This window comes from Perna viridis, chromosome 10, assembly GCF_037379345.1.
Source record: "Perna viridis isolate PV_CMFRI_1.1 ecotype Kerala chromosome 10, ASM3737934v1, whole genome shotgun sequence".
NCBI lineage: Eukaryota > Metazoa > Mollusca > Bivalvia > Mytilida > Mytilidae > Perna > Perna viridis.
The window spans coordinates 37,339,657-37,358,074 of NC_142454.1; the positions used below are offsets into that span (position 1 = coordinate 37,339,657).

At 31.3% G+C, this 18,418-nt stretch overlaps 1 protein-coding gene across 3 annotated transcripts in view; it reads right to left on the reverse strand.

The window, feature by feature from the left end:
- The window catches only part of LOC148605656 (uncharacterized), an 87,005-nt gene that overhangs the window by 8,416 nt on the left and 60,171 nt on the right, over positions 1-18,418 (reverse strand). For 2 of the 3 annotated variants that reach the window (XM_088548349.1, XM_088548348.1), the window contains 8 exons: positions 17,997-18,123; positions 12,692-12,825; positions 11,913-12,009; positions 8,955-9,091; positions 3,815-3,880; positions 2,920-3,013; positions 1,503-1,619; positions 689-884 (listed from right to left, as the gene is read on the reverse strand). In XM_088548349.1, the coding sequence (XP_088404475.1) occupies positions 689-884; positions 1,503-1,619; positions 2,920-3,013; positions 3,815-3,880; positions 8,955-9,091; positions 11,913-12,009; positions 12,692-12,825; positions 17,997-18,123 (968 nt within the window). Of the gene's footprint in view, positions 1-688; positions 885-1,502; positions 1,620-2,000; positions 2,211-2,919; positions 3,014-3,814; positions 3,881-8,954; positions 9,092-11,912; positions 12,010-12,691; positions 12,826-17,996; positions 18,124-18,418 lie in introns of those variants that run through there. The other variant, XM_088548350.1, reaches the window with a different exon arrangement.

Below are 18,418 nucleotides of genomic sequence, written 5' to 3' on the forward strand. Positions count from 1 at the left end.
TGTTTGTACTCAGATAACATTTGACCTTGTTGAAAATTCAATGTCATGTTCTTACATCACTGATGTCTCAACCCACAGGAATATGCAAGACTTCCTGAAATTGTGTTAAGTATTTCTCTGATTTAAAATCAGGCAAAATTGTGTATAAGGTGAGGTAAATGAAAAAAAAAAAAACAAAAACAAAAACAAAAACACAGAGATTTATGAAATTATCCAAGTCTTTATACCTCATAACCTCCAGAAACAACCATCAAAGTGTTTAAGAAGATTGCCTTTGTAAGATATTGAGAGGTCAAATTAAGTTGAAATGCACTATGGGAAAATGGTGGGGAAATTTACCAGTGCTTTTTCCCTATACAAGCAGTCAAAAAATATCTATGTCATACAAAGATGTGCTTCAGAATAAAACTAAATTGCTTTTCCATAATTTCTAAATGAAATGAATGTATTTGAGGCATAAAAGACAAAATTGAGAAAAAATGATGAGCCACCTATAGCCCAATTCTTACACATAATGGTACTTAAAAGTTCAAACAATCACCTCCCATCTATATACATTGTTTCAAATTATGTCCTTTCCAAGAATTTGAGCCATTCATGTTTCAGTGCATCGACAAAACAGGACGTTCCTGATGATTTTGAACAACGAACTATTTTGTCTATTTCACTCAATATTTTATTTGTTTACCTTTAAGATCTGATAAGACTAAGTCAGCTTGATCCCAGTATTCATGGCACTGTACAGAATAACCAACTATACTAAGATATTGTTGTGTAATGGAATGTATTCGCTGAGGAACGGCAACCGTCCCCGGCGATGACATGGTTGGTTGGCTCGATATGTTACCATTCATCATCTTTGATGGGGTAAAATCAGCACTTCCCTGTAAAAAAAAGTATTAACATTATTTTGCATGCTTAGATTAAAATGATTGGAGCAATACAAACTGATTAACAATATTTTCCATGCTTAATTGCAAATGACTTAGGCAATATCAGAACAGATAAACATGATTATTGTGCACGCCAAAGTTGGAAAGGAAAAAAGCAACACAAAATAAGAATAGGCATTACATTTTGCCCAAGACAGTTGAAAATGACAGAGGGGTGGAGATATTTATAGAAACTATCACTCTAACAAACAGTATTTCTTGTCTATAAATAGACACATTTTAGAAAGTTCAACTATGACACTTTTCCACTTGACAATCAGCAAAAAAACAAAAGTTTATATATAGACATCAAGTGTATGATTAAAAAGAGCACTTAATATCTCACTTTTAAGTGTCATATCTGATATGGAAACTGACTCTTCAAGTTGGTCTTTTTGTAAGCTGTCATTCACTGATTTTGATTTTTGCTGCGTTTCAACATTTCCCCCCCCCCATCCTTCAATCATGAATCAAAACCATGCTATAAATATGGAAAAATGATTTGAACTGAATCTTTGGACCACAAACTTTCAAATAATCACTATGCATATTACGTGCGTCTGTACGTACCTGCGAGCCTTGAGAGCAGACACTACCTGCTGGTGAAGGTGATGGAGACATTGGTGATGGAGTTGACCGATTGTTCCAGTGAGGAGATGGTGCATGAGCAGGTTTAGATGAGGAGGACTGTAAAAAAAAAATTATTTATATTCAATCTCAAAATAAATACAAAAAAGCCCCAACAATTTTTTATGATACAATGTCCATTTTTCCCATTTTGAGATGGTTTTTATTTTTTTTAAATCAAAATCAATTTTTCATGGAACCAAAACTAAAAGAGTTAAAAGAAAAATCAATGAATTCTGAGAGACCAAAATAAAACTGTATGAAATTCTGTGTATGACTTTCTTGAAATTCTGAATATGAAAACATATTTTGAAAACGACATTTTTCCATTTTTAAAACCACTATTGTTATATTTCTTCCTCTGCTGTTGATGCTGAATATTTAAATTCGACTTGAAAAAAAAATAATTAAATAATGAATACACAAACATAAAAAAACAAACAGTACTAAAAGACCCTAAGTTCAATAAATAAATTTCGTTTTACAACAAAACAAAACCAGGAAATGCTAAAAAAAAAAAAAAAGAAGAAAAAATAAAAGATATCAAAACAGTAAACAGCTGCAACAACCAACAGATTATAACTTTATACTTGCCTTGTTTAGGCAAGGATGTTTGATATAATGTATCAACCTTCTTGGTCTCTGTAATGACTGATGATAAATGATGCTTTCAGATTTATTGTTTTCAAAAATGATAATTCTATCTTATGACAATTCTTGCATCCATAAAAAAAATGTGGACTCATTGTTTCGGAAATATTGTTAATTATGTACCACCACATTTAGTTTCATGACAAATTTGAAATAGTTTTTTTTTTCAATTAATAGCTAGGATGATTGAGACCAATTTGGATGAATGCATACCTGTTAATCCTCCAACATAAAACGGGAGACTCCCACAAAAACGATGAAAAATTCAGAATCTCCCATATAAGAAAATGAGATTTGTGGGAAGTTTTTGAATATTTTCACAATATTTTCTATAAAATTTACTCAATAATAAAATTTCAACATAAAACATTTGCTTTTACATAAAAATCTCCCCATGAACTGTTCCAAAGGGTAACAGGTATGTGGATGGACAGAAAGACAAGGTGATTCCACTTCACCTTGTAGAGTAGGGATTAAAAAAAAACATACAATAAAGTTTACTTCAGGCAGGGACTTAATTTTTCTGAAGAAATCCATTCCTTTTTTTGTTCTTTAATTGTCATTTTCTTTTCTTAACCCACATCAAATTATACAGTTACTGGTTTGTCAATCCCTGATTTTTCTAGATTAAACAGGATTGTTTCACATTTTTTTCTAAAAATCTAAAAGCAAGCGGAGTTATGTCCCCTAGATCACAATCAAAACCAACCTTGTTATGTTCATCAATGATTTTCTTGAACTTCAATGCCTCATTTTTCTTCAGTTTATACAGCTTATAACAAAGAATTGACTGGATTCTAAATCTGAAAGTAGAAGATAAGGGACAAGGTAAAAAAAAACCACATCTTTCATCGCCTAAAAAAAAAAAAAAAAAAAAAAAAAAAAAAATTGACAAAATTTCCCTATAATGTGAGTGTGCATCTTAAAAGGTAAATTAGCACTATGCAGAATTTTAATAATACATAATACATTGGTGACACAGGTAAAATTTAATATTTCAAAGACAATTCTAGGTTAAAATACTGAAAATAAATAATTTTTTAAAATATCGAACAATATTACCCTAATCAACCAATGGACAGTAATCTACATTCGTAACAGGAGCTAAAATAGGTCAAGATGTAGAATTTTCTCACTTTATTGATTTGAAAAATATTTTGATGGCAGCAATAAAGTGAACAGATGGCATACCATGGAAACAAACAAGGCAAAAACCAGGTTTTATATGATTCCTGCTAACATTTTTGTTTAATGTTCAGATATTTTCATGGAAAAACTTGTTAAGTAAAATTTAATAGTATGATCTTAAAACCAATCTTTATAACATTGTACTGTAATCATGTGATAATAGTGGTAACTTTCCCTAAATTCAATTTGCAAATATTTTAAAGAAAAAAAAAAAACTTGCAAAAATTTCCTTGCTCAATCTTTCCCCCCACCCCCCACACATTAAGAGACAACTTATACTGAAATTACCCATGCAAAATATTTGACTAAGCAAATCCTGAAAATAAAATCCCATGAAAATTTCCACTTTTCCAATTGTTGCTACCTTCCTGGGGAAAACAAAAAACTATCAAGTTTTTAAAAATTCATAAACTTACATTAATACTGCTAGTTTCTTCTCTGTATCTGAAGTTTCAGGAGTAGGCCTAATTCTACAGATGTGACTAAAACAAAGCAAAGTAAACAATTAAATGAAAGAAAATTCCATTTCTTTGAGGACCAGCTACTAGAGGTTTTATAAGCCACTTATAAGCATACATACATGTACTTGACAGTAAGTTGAAATACAAATGATCTAGTTCATACAGCAATAAAACATAACATTCATTTGCCTCACATAATTAGGAAACTATACCAGAGTTGGATACGTTCAACACTCTTGTACAGCTCTGAGTGCTGGAAAATAGCACAGCAAGACTGAACAAAACTGTAAACATTTCATACCAAATGTTTAAGACGTATGTTGCAAATATTCTGACCCAATACCATCAGTACTGAATATCTTGAGAAAATGCAACCAACTTGACATGGCAACAATACTGCTGAGAAGAAGATGGAAGTGGGTAGGCCATGTCATCAGAAAAGACAATACTTCTCATACCAAAGTAGCCTTACACTGGACACCACACCAGACGGCAAAAGAAAGAGAGGGAGACCTGAAACAACATAGAGAAGAACCATAGAAGCTGAGATGAAGGGCAGAGACCAAGTCTGGGGAACTGTTGAAAGGATGGCAAAAGACCGTAACCAATGGAGATCCTTTGTTGCTACCCTTAAAGGGCAGTAAGTTATTAGAAAAGTTAGTGAAAAGTGATCGATTTTTTTGAGTTCTCTCCTGCGACCAATGTCCTCCTCAGCAAAATGAAGGAAGGAGAAGGTACAACAAATGCTGACCATTACTTAATTCTTCCATCACACTGCAGAGGAGGACAAAAACAAACACTACTGCTACCCTTGATCATATTAAGTTAAAAACACCTAAAAAAATCTACCCAATTTCATCAAGACAGACAGGAATTAAGTGTTAGTATTTGTAAGAATCAGGCAAAATGGAAAAAATCCTAACTATGCATGTCAAAAACCCAACAAGGATGATTCTTTGTATCACTGAATTTGTTCAAAATTTTCAATAGAGTATTAGAAAAATGAGACTTTAATTAGAGTTATCTGCCCTTGAAATGTTCATTTTCAGTCCATTTCAGTGAAAACAAAACATCCTTTTTCCTTGATTTTGATGGTGCAAATAGTTAAGGAGGGGTTGTAGACTTTTTGATATACACACTACATCCATTCTCTTTACAGAAATTACACCATTTTTCATACAAGGTTTCATCCTCTGCCTGATTCTTACAGAAACTATCACTTAGAAAAAGCTATTGAATGATTAAATGTGTGATGCATTATCGCCATGACATTTCTAGTTGTCATCAACGGATTACATAACTCTATTTAAATATTTAAAGCCAATGGAAATGTCTTCAAGTTGGTGGATTAAAAATTCACATTAACAGTTTTAAAATAATTCACACACAAATTAAAGTGAGGGTAAGATTTCTATCTTTCAGATAAAGAACATGTTGAGAGTTCCAGGAAAAAATTGTTAACATGATCAATATGCCACAGGAAGGCAAGAATAAGTTGGAACAATACAGATTTATCAATTAAATCATTGTTCACTGACACTCTTCCCCATAAAATAAAAACAAAACTCTTACTTTATTAGTGCTTTTTCTGATTCAAATAATGTGAAATAAAAATAAGTGTACATATCTATGAACATGCCCTCCTCCTTTTTATGATAGATAAACCACAACACTAATATTTTCATTATAATCCAAACAATCCTTGGCCCCTAATAACAATATCTAAACCTTGCACTAGTTTGGATGTTTTCTGGAAAAAATTACACTTAATGACAAAATCACAAAAATAAATGCATACAGCAATTTCTGATTTTACAATATCATTATCTCATACAGAGAAATTTTTAATATTTATATTAGGCACTAAAACAAGTAAACTGCAATGTGCATTTTACTGATAAAAAAATTGGTTAAACTATAATTTACACTGGTATGTTGTAAGTACTATGTTATCACTTCATTTCATCAAGGACACAAACACATGTTATTTTTACCACAGGAAATCTATCATCGTTTACTAAGCAGAAAAACTTCAAAGTAAACAACCACAACTGCACATATTGCATTACAAGTGCGTTAAACAGCTGATCAATACACTAATACTATTGTTCTAAATGCAGGCTTTCTTTGTCAGGAGAATTACCACTTCACACGATTATTGACAAGTCATTCATACTTTTTTCGTGTAAAAAAAGAATTGCAAAAAAACTTCGTATAAGGACTTGACATCACAATAGGTGTTTCACATAATAATTCCTCAGAATTTTTGCACGTCTTACTGAATGAATAATTAATTCATGTTTTCAACATTTTCAAATTGAAAAAAAAAAGTAAACTTGGTTTTCATAGAAGTAATGACTTATCGATGGCTGGTCTTATCAAAACTTAAAATATTAACTTTATCAAGTGAAATATCTCACAAATAATATTGGGAGGTACAGATGTATCAAACTTCCTGATTAACAGGCAGACAGACCTGATAACAAAATGGCCTAAATGAGACTAACAAAATAATGCCTAATTTAAACTAGGGCTTTCAAGTCAAATATGACACCATGGAAATTTTTTTTTTTCATACTTGAAGTCTTTCACAATTAATAACATTTCTAAGTTTCATGAAAATCTTAACTTCATCAAATCATCTCATGAACGTGCCAGTGGTACTACTGTTTCAATACTGCAGATATTCAACACACAGATTCCCAATTATACAAGACAATCTTGCCAGGTAATATAATCAACAACTTGGCAGAAACTGACCTTGTTGATTTTGTTCAATTTAAGTCCAGAAAAAAACCTTTAAAGCAAAATTTCTAAGTTTGAAATTCAAAATTCCATGGCAACGGTATATCAACTAAAAACCTCTTCCCTCAAAGAAGTATCATTACCCTGAAAGTCGTCTAATGACTTATTAATAGGCTGTACAAAAGAAGATCCTATTTTCTATCAAGCTACTACAACTGCTTCAAATAGAGAATGCCTAAAGGATGACAATAAGTCCTAAAAGTAGCCTTTGAAACTAGATAGTTATACGCCAAAGGAGAAAGGTTTGAAAGCCATAAAAGTTTTCATTAACCAAAAAACGACGTTATAACTACTGGTAGTAAGATGACTGATAATGAAATACATGTCCCAACAACAATATTTCACTTTTAACTTCAATTAAAAAAAATATCTTAATATGATGGTTTTTTTTTTCAATTAAACATGCATATGTTCAGATTGATTTTATTGTTCCTACAATAGAATCAATTCTACTCAAGCCATTATAGAATAAAGGAAGAAGGCGCAGGGGAATAATAAAAGAACTACTTTGAAAGAACACAATCAAAACTTTCTCACAAGCCAGAGATCATTAAATCACACGATATCTTATTCATTATTCAGCACATAAGATTTAAAATTCATCAACAATTAACCAGTTTAGTATTCAACTTTGTCCAGCAATTTATTTCATCAATTTCCAAGCAGGTTTAAAATTCCATTAATGAGCCGTTAAGCGACTACCTGATGTAAAATTGATGTCAATTCAATGTAACCAGACCTACTGAAATCGTGACTGATCAATAGACACACAAATTAGCAGGACCCAATACAGGTAGTAATTTCCGTGGATTTGAAAAGAGATAATTTTATCAGCTTCTTCAGACTTAACTTGATGGAAAAAAAATATCAAGCTCAATCTAAGTTAATTACAGTGTTTTAATTTGACTCCGGCTCAGGAGGAAGAAGCTTATTTCTTCTTTCCTACAAATATCTAATACACTGCAGGATATAGCATGAAACCCATTTTGAAGGTTCAAATGTACTTTGTCTAAAGCAAACTAATTCTTAAAGTTACCATGCAAATTTTTAAAAAAAATTTAAAAAAAAAAAAATTACTGTAAAAGACCTCTCCCAAAAAAACAAAGTTGTTTATATTCCTCATGGATATAATGCAATCTATTATAAGAAAAGAGTGGGTTCTATACTACCATTTGGCATTTCTTGTCCAAATAATGCATATTTATTAATGTATTTATTTTCTCCAAAAAATAGTAGGAAGGATTTCAAACATCCTCATACACCTGCCATTATAGAAAATTACCATAAAATTTATGTTACTGTTGTTTTCATACCTTTTTAATATTTTCTGACATAAACAACACTATAAAAAATAACTGACAATATTATGTAATTTGATTCCTTTATCAAAGGTTAAAAGTCAAAGTTCAAGAATAGGAGGGTTGTTAATCATTCTTGTTGCCAAAGTATTGAATTTCTCCATTATCTATTATTAAATCACTCAAGTTCGAAGCTGCATGAAATGGTAAAGTTGAATTTGTTCTCTACATGAAGACACTGTCAGGTCTTGGTTTTGTCTAGTATTGATCTCAATACAAGAAAAAAATGTCTTGTAAGTAATAACAGGACAAAAATAGATATTTTCTGGAAGTCTGATCTACAGTTAAAGGAACCAGAGCAATTAATTTAAGAACCATAGTATTTCTATATTTAAACTGATAAAGGTCACAAGTGATAGAATGAGGTTCAGAGAGTTATTAAGGATTAAAAATAACAATATTAAACAGTCAAAATAGAAACAGTATAAACTGAATTGTTGCTGCTCACATTAAATTTTTACATATTTTTTACGGATATCAGAAAAATGAATTGATATAAGACAGTCAAAGTGAGTATAATCTTGATAATCAACAATATATCCATACTACAAGATGATGGCTTTACCATAAAAATTTTTACTAAGGAAGCACACATGTCGCAAAAGTATTTTAAGTTTTAGTGCCATTTTTTTTTTGGGGATAAAAACCTCACAAATTTAGTCTGTCTTGTTTATTTAAAAGATGTATCTTGCGAGGTTTTAATCAAATCTATGAATATGAGAAGCAAGATAGAACCAGACAGTACCTATACTAAATGTCTCCCCTGTAAATGGAAAGATATAGGTGCAAATATAAATTCACTTTCAATCCTAGCGGTAAACTCTGAATACAGACTTTTCAAGAGCGGTAATCTTCTAGTGAGCATGAAAACTTTTCTACAGCCATAATCTTTCTTTCCATAAAACCATCACTGCTTCTATTTCTATACTTACGATATCAGATTAAGGGTATCAGAATACATTCTATTAATATCTGCTGGTTTGCGTTCTTCTTTTTCCATGGCACATGCACATAATATAAACATTGTCATAGACTCTGTATACAACAAGTACATAGCAATTCTGTCAGACTGAAAAGAGAAAGACAAAAAATATTAACGAATTTCATAGTTCAAGACATGGCACAAGTATGTCAACCAAATCTAAATATAACACCCACAATTCTAGAAGTCAAAATTACATTTAGTCACTTTAGCAGACGAAATCATGGTGTGAAACTTAGGCATCAAGCCTGAAGTTGGTCAGAGAACCTGTACAAGCTGTTTTTTGCTTGTGAGTATTTGGGTGGAATTTCTGATAGACATCTGTTAAATTTAAGGTTTGAACAAGCAAATTAAAAAATGGATTTCACATATCCTAATTCAGCTGAGTTCGGGAAAATTTACAGTCAGAACGGTCAACAATAGTAAATTTTGCCCTAGAGATGTTAGATGAGACCGACAGTGTTTCTTGAAGGACAACCGAGGGAATATCAACCCTGCATTCAGGTATCTTGGAAAATTAGACCATTTGAATTTTGTAATAAATTGAATTCAACTGTTTTATCTGTATAGAGCTGTTTTCATCAGTAGTGCAAAGAGCACAAGATATTTCTCATTGATAAGGAACTAACAATAAACAAAGGGAAGAAATTTAAAACTACATCACTTTTACATAATCTCATTTAAATAGATTAAATCATATCACAAAATGCAAAACAACCTTAACCTGTGGGAAGAGTAATAAACATGTGAAAACTGGATGCTAATTGCGGATGCTATTTTTAGCTTGACAAGAGCCATAATCATTAGATTAACAAAAAGCTCTTCAAGTGTATCCAGTTTCAGCCAGAAAGTAAGCAGCTGAAAGTAATAAATAATACATTTCAATTCTTCTATGATTGTTATTAGCTATTTCTTAAGCATCTTCCATCATAAGGGGTATCAATTTCCAACCAATTGAGGGCAAATTATTCTCTTTGAGAAGATAAACTGATTTACTTTTGCTACTAATCAATTTCTACCTGTTAACCCTGCAAGTAGGAGAATACCAAAAACTTGTGTAATGAAAAGCATGAATTTGCACACATTGTCATGCTAGGCATACCTCTACTCCTTCAGGAAGTTAATATCAGACAGCAACCAAAATAACTTTCAATGTATATCCATTCTGTATCAGGCAACACACCAAATTTGAAAACATTCCATTCATTGGGAGTCAAAATAATATTGCAACAGTGTGTACTAAGGACTATTTAAATAATTCTTTGTTTCCAGAACTTGACCAACTATTCTAATCATACCTTGATGGCTTAAGCCTAAAGATATGGGTGAAAACAGAGAAAAATCTAAATTAATATTCTCAACACTACAAACACTTATTTGAGATAGTATGAATAGAGAAAATATGAAGATGCATAGCAGTGCATATGGGCTTATAATCAATAAAATTCCAACTGTCACTGGTTGTACATTAACATTTCAATAATCAGATATTTCCATCCAACAGTTATGAACATCTATTTTACCAATTTCAATGAAATGAACACTTCACTGCTCTGTAATATGATCGTCATTCAATCCAGGTGAGAGGTATGATCTCAGTGTAGATTTTCTATTGTCAAGATTGTGTTATATAATGGTCCAAATTAATTTTACACAAATAAACACAGGAACTTTTCATTAAGAACATTAACACATTCATGGAAATAGCTTTCAAAGAAATATTGCTTCAATAAAATACAATATTTACAAGAATTAAGCATTGCTCAAGCTAGAAGCAAAGCGATTCAGGTCATTGATCATAAAACCTAAATGAATATGCACACCTGGATCAAATTTTCTTAAACTAATGCCTTTTTAAACTTGGTCTGAGCAAGAATTTTCAGCTTTGATTTCAATGCCAAAAGTTTTAAGGTATAAATTTACCAAAATTCACAGAAAGTAACTAGAACTTTACCAACAGCATGACAGGACATAGAGGTACAACATATTACAAATCAACATACATATTTTGCTACCCACTAATAATTTGAGAACCTTATAACTTAATTCATGTTTCAGACATGATTTTACAAAGCCAACCAAAAAAAAAAAAAAAAAAAAAAAAAAAAAAAAATTACCAGAATGCGAATTAAACATAAAATAAAAAAAGAAATGAATTCCAATTCCAGACAGTAGAAAATCTGGTATGATATTTGCAAAATGCCCTTCTAAAGAGTCAACCAAAAAAATTGCCGAAATCCAAAGTAAACAATACAGAATTCCACTTTAAAGCAGAAAAAAATCAAGTCCATTCTACTTTATAAAATAAAATGCTGTTGACAATGATGAAACCTGAACAAAACTCTCTTGACATTTGAGAAAGCCCATATCTCAATCCACTGCTCCATATTGCTAATGACATACTTCTATCTACCATGTACTATACAGTATGATTGATAGTCCAAAAAAAAGAAAAACAAAGTGGTGTTGTATCTGACAGATATAAACATGAACATCAAACTAATACTGTCACTTGACAGGGCAACAACTAATGCATGACCAGAGTCACTGTGATGTTTGACATCATGCATACATTAGATACAATTCTTATAAGTAAGACAGAGTTATAAGAATTTCATTCAGAACCAGACATAAAGTACCTGCTAGGAATATGTGTATTTTTGACAGTTCTCAAAATTTCAAATGAGTACAGAAATCACTCCAGTCATTTCAAGTGTATATTAAAGACTTTTTTGAAATTTTAGATCATAAAGAGAAGCTCCACTCAAGTCAATTCAGACATTTGTAATATGAGTGTATTCCTACATATTCAGAAATTTCCACCACTCTTACCAAATCATGAAGAGGACAACTACACTGAATTTATACGTGTGTATCCCTACAATATCAAATCTGTATGACTACTTACAAAGCTGTCTACTTGACGTTTCAGATGTTTGGCAATTTCATCAGCCTGGTGCTTCAGGTCTCGAGCTCTAGCACGATACACATCATTATGTTCCAGACTGAAATGGTGAATGTAAAATAGAATGTTTTAATACAGAAATAAATTCAGTCAAGTACAGTACTGTCATAAAATTAGGCAGAAAGATGTGTGTATCTGTGTGTGTTTAAGTACATCATATTTTTCATTTGTAGTACATGAAGCATAAACAGTGTTGTAAATGATGTATGTGAAATCAAAGAATTGGCTTTCCAACATCTCAGAAGTACAATATGATGTATGCAAAATCTATCAAAGAATTGGCTTTCCAAGATCTCAGAAGTACAATATGATGTATGCAAAATCAAAAAATTGGCTTTCCAAGATCTCAGAAGTACAATATGATGTATGCAAAATCTATCAAAGAATTGGCTTTCCAAGATCTCAGAAGTACAATATGATGTATGCGAAATCTATCAAAGAATTAGCTTTGCAAGATCTCAGAAGTACAATATGATGTATGCGAAATCTATCAAAGAATTGGCTTTCCAAGATCTCTGAAGTACAATATGATGTATGCGAAATCTATCAAAGAATTGGCTTTCCAAGATCTCAGAAGTACAATATGATGTATGCAAAATCTATCAAAGAATTGGCTTTCAAAGATCTCAGAAGTACAATACTTTATTGACATTAAGTTTTCAACCATCAATTCTACTACCATACATTTTCCAACCATTTTTCTCTCCGATTGGTTTACTTACGGATCATCAAGCTTTCTGATTGGTTTACGACTGATGGGATCATGTGTGATTTCACCGTCCCCCTCTCGATTAAATATGGTTTCGACTGATGAAGGATGAGCATCACTGTTTGCCTGGCCGTTCAAATCTTCAACCTGCATAGAAAAAGATAGGTGAGAAGGAAAGCAATGAAACTGACGTCCAATACAGGCCAGTGAGAACTACCTCACCAGTGTCCACTGTGGGCTATTGATAATTGTAATGTAGTAAAGAGAACTACTACAGTGGTGTGCACTGTGGACCAGTGAAAAAGTTAAATTGCACACAGGTTGTACTGTTAATCATACATAAGAAAAACTAATTCTGAAAGTATCATATACCCCCACACCCGTATTCTTTTTTAAGGAATTAAAAATCTCAAATATTGGTGCAAAAATCATTGATTGGCTGACAACCAAAATTTCACAGGTAATGTTTGCTGTCCAAAAAAATACCTAAATCATGTCAACAGAACACTGAATAATCAATAGACAAGGTACTCAACAAAATAATGACTAACTCAGAAGGTTTATTATAGTACTTTTTTAGACAACAGAAAAATCCAATGGAAATAAATTTATTGCAGAGTTACAAATAGTAGCCTGCCTGCCAGCCTGAGACTGGCTATTTTTTGGCAGGACTGGCTAATTTAAGCAAAAATTTATAAAGCCATATAGTAAATAAATTGAAAAATTGTTATTCAGGACTGGCTAGAATTTGAGTGAGTTTCCTACACTGTTTATTGTTCAAATATTCACTCAAAAAGCACAAATTTAAGTTACAGATGCTTAAGCTCCAAGGCAGTAATGACTGTAGACATGTGCCTGTCTAGTTTTCAAATGCTTTATTCATTACAGTACACAAATGCAACAGATGATAAAAATAATATAATTCAAAAGGAACATTCTTGATAATCACCAAAAGCCTTAAAGTTTGGCCTATATAGAGGACCTAGTAACTTATCTATCTTCAATAAATTTATGCTTTTAAAACCCTTCAATGCTGATTTATATAACCTTTATGCAAACTTAGACCTAATTATAGCAAATATTTATTGTATTGGTCATAATGGATCATATTTAACATTCTGGCACAGAATTACTAATGCGATAAATATAATGACACCAGTACAACAGATATTTATGTACCTATCTTTGTGAATAAGTAACAAATATGTATGGACAGTGATACCTGTCTAAACCAAAACCCATTTGAAATTTAAAATTGGTTAGACAGATGTTTCATTTACCAAGGATTAAAATACATTTCAACTCATATAAAGGGACCTTAAATAGTGTCTGGTTTAGACAGATAATTAGATTATTCATGGTTCAGTTAAAGATAGGTTCCATTGTATAAATTACATTATCTAGGACTCATACAGTAACACAATATGACTATGAAGATATAAATGTAAACACACATGTATAAAGAGTGAAAATAACTGATTTTAAGGATAAATACAGATTTACAAGTGTGTAATAGAAAACTTCACATTTCTTGAAGGATACAGTAATGTCAAAATCAACTTTAATCATTTTTGTCAATCATCATGTAATAAGAGTTGTTTCCCTTGGGCTAATATCTGCTAAACATGTTTGCTTTAATCCATTTCATTACTGTATGGATTGCAATGAAACTTGAACACATGTTTTATCAATAACAAGACTTTAATGGTAGAGTCAGTATAAAATTTGACAAATGTTACGTTGTTATCAAGTTTTTTGGTGATTTTGTCAAAGTTTTATTTACATGATAATCAAGGTAAAAACTGTTTAAATATCAGTGAATAATTTGGAAGTACTAAAAGCCAGTAGTTTTTCCAATGATAACGATCTAAATGTAGCTTGACTGAAGTCAAATGACTGTTTCCAAAAAAAGTTTTAAAAAATGAAATTGACATTTTTCCCTTTCACAGTTATAACTTTTCATTGTATCAAATCTTACCTTAAAATGAAATTTAAGTTTTATGACACATACATAGGATTTTTGAGTTACATTCCTTTAAATTGGACACAACAAACTATTATACATGTAGCTAAAGTTATGAAGGAGTAATCAAGGGAACCAAGATTCTGGCTGAAATCAAAAGAATTTAATCCAGGGACAAAAACCAGACATGCAAAACAGACATACACCACAAAGAACATAAAATAACCAAAATAATACATACATGTACAAAGCAACAAAAGTAAATGAGCAACTTAGACCACTCATGAAGGCAATAATTAGAACTAATTAAAATCAAAGGAAAACAAAATCTTGGTCAAGTAAGCCAAATGGTCTTTCTATGCTGATTAATTTAACAAAGAATGTAATATATAGGGATATTTCCATCATGGTCATTTAAGTCAGGTTATTGCTGAATATAGGTAATTTGTGCATTAAAAAATCCTAAGTTTGTGGAGAAGAAATAGAATCTCTACAAATCAGAAAAAAACAGGCAAACAGACATACAACTTAACAAATTAAACTCTCATCACAAATGATATAAAACTAAGGCCTTGTAACTCTATAATATAAATTATACAATGGAATGCAAGGATTACTTTGAAGTTTATAATCTTATCTATTGGAAAATCAATATAAACTCTTTACAAAGTGAATTCAGGCTTAGCATCCAAACCTTGTGGGGATGATACTATTTCAAACAGCAAAGATATCAGACTACTTTGTAGTTCAAAACATTTAAAATTCAATATTATGCCTGTGGTTTCAATATCCTTGTGTTTACATAAATATTGTTTTTATTTAAACTAATTTCAAATTGATCTTTTCTTTTAGCATACTCTTGAAACATACAAATGTAATTTATCACTGAGAGTATATGAGGACTCTACTTAAATATCTGAGAACTCTATTTAGATCAAAGAGAAACCCAAACACTTTCAAAATCCTAAACAATTTTGTTTGAAGAAAAAAATCTAAGTTAAGTCATTGATCAATATTCAAAAATAAATTCAAGAAATTGGACCATAGACTGCCTGATATAAGAAAAACATATCCTCAAGTACATGTACATGTATATCATAGCTCAGGTGGATGTTGCCTCCCCCTTTTTTTGGTAATGGGTATTTCATCATTGAAGCAAGCATAAAATTTTAGATAGGTATTCTAAAAAAAAGTTGGATGTGGGCAACATGTATATCAAATTAAGTTGTATACTTGATTGAGGCTATGTTGCTCTGATATCACATAAAAATGTAGGAATGAGTGAAGTTACCCATCATATTTGACAAACTTAGAAGGCCTTATGGAAGTATATGTTACTTCTGTCAAAGACTACAGCTCAAATCATATCTAACAGGGAAACAGAAAACAGAGGAAAGAAATCTACTCCATGACCACCACGAATGAATACCTCATTACAAGTTATGCCCTTAAGTGTCAAAGATTTCAAAATAACATTGAATGTTAATGGAATTCAATTCGCATGAAACAGACAAAATATGAGAAAAATGGTATACAACAAATGACAGTGCATTTAAAGTTAAAACTTTATTGTCCTAATCTCTTAAAAAGCCCTGTAATTCACTTTCAATGGTGACTAAATGGAATTCAATTCAGCCTTAATAGGAGGTATCTTATTCCCAACAGTAATCTTACGGGTCATATTACCTGACCATTTACATGTAAATTCAATCAGAGAGCTAGTATAGCTTAGAAACAGTGGCATGACACTCACACATCTATGGGGAAAAAATTTGCATTTAAGTGCAAGAGGAATCAATAATCTATGAAATCACAACACTGAAATTTCATGATAAAGAGTTGATCGTGCCTCGAGGGAGCAATTCTGTGAAGATCTCTATGCACAATTTACCATTTGCGTCATTTATGTCATTTCATTAGATATTGGATTTCTTCATGGATTTAATGTATTTTTCACTAATCACTTTTAAACATAAAATCAGAAGAACGTGAAGACAAAAAGGCAACATTATTTTCAATAATAACTGTGTTTTTCCCTGTCATTTGAGCCGAAAATTAGAGTTATAAGTACGTCATTTAATGAGTAATAAAGAGAAAATTATTTTTATTATCATATTTGACTAGTTGTCATTAAAGAGTCAGCAGATGAGATAATATTTTGGAAATTCTGTCAATTTTTATCTTTAACTGTATGGGAACTGTTAAAAATCACCAATAATGAAAATTTATTTATTAAAAAAAATTATTTTGATCAAACAATAGTTCTTGGCACATTACACATGACATCATTTTAAAGAAAGTTTAAAAATCATCTTTTTTTTTTTTAAATGAAATAAAAGATTCCTTTGTGGCAACAATGAAACAGAACAAAAACAAGTTCAACAACTTCGACCGAAGATTAAATGTGATAGAACATTCTAGTTATAACCTACATGTACAAAAACATTTGTCAAAATTAAAAATAAGTTAAAGTACATGTAGCATGACATCAACATGCAATCCAATTTTCAATACATAATTTGTCTCTAATTACATGTATTTTTTTATTATTTGTGTTTAAGGTCAATTAAAAAGAAATAAAATGCATCAAATAATCTTCCTATTAAATGGAAGTTATGCATGTACATGTATGTATCTATAGATGTTAATCACTTCACATCATCACATTTTATTGATAACTTGTGTGAACAGATGAACAACATTGACAATGTTTATAAGAAGTAGGGTGACAGACAGCGATATCTCCTAGAAAGTTGCATATTACTGGCCTACATTCCAAATGAATTATTTATTAACAATGGGTGGAAAACAGATAAGAAACATAACAAATGCACCAGATACATTCAAGGATCACCATAAGGTCTTCAATAAGTGTATTGTCTGAATATAGCTGAAATATTGCTGCTCGGATGTTAAACACCAACAATCAATCAATCAATCAATCAATAAGTGTAAAACACACCTTTAAGTTAACTCTGCCTCTGGAAGGCCCTGACAACAATAAAATCTACAATAACCAAAAAAAGACTAATCTTCAAAATCAAACTAAAAAGTAATAGAACAACACAATGACCAACATCTAATGACAGGGTCATGAAATCTGTGGTGGGGTGAACTAGTCTAATAAGGTGGCATTAATACCTTAACCATCCCCCTTTTAATGTAAGGTAAAAAATGAGTCGAAACAACAAACACACCATAAATGATAAAATTAATTCAAAAATACATCCAATTCTCTCCCTGGAATATGTCAACATAAACCACATAGACAAATGAGATATAAGGTGATTTATCACCAGTCTTTGAATAATTTTTCATTCTATGACACCACTACTTCAATCTAATATTTTCTTACCAGTTCAAACTCAGGTTTATCTGTATGACTAGAACTAGTACTACTATTGCTAAGAGGCTCTCTAGTTTGGGACGACCGGTGCGGGTGCTTCCTGTCCCATTTATGGTCATCCTCATGGCTGTCTCTCCTGTAACAAATCACATGTCAATAACTTGACAATCATTCTTGTAACAAATCACATGCCAATCATGCGACATGCATCTATTTTACAGAACTCATGATCATTGATTCTGCACAAAATAGATATGATTGCATAGCATAAAAACAATTTTTAACGAACTGTGCAAAACAGGATATTTCCTACTAGAGTCTGGCAAAATTCTTTTTCTACAGGTGAAAATGTACATTCATACACTACCCCTAATGAATACAATATTTAAATAAATAAAACAGAATACTTACACTCTTTCACTTACCCTTAT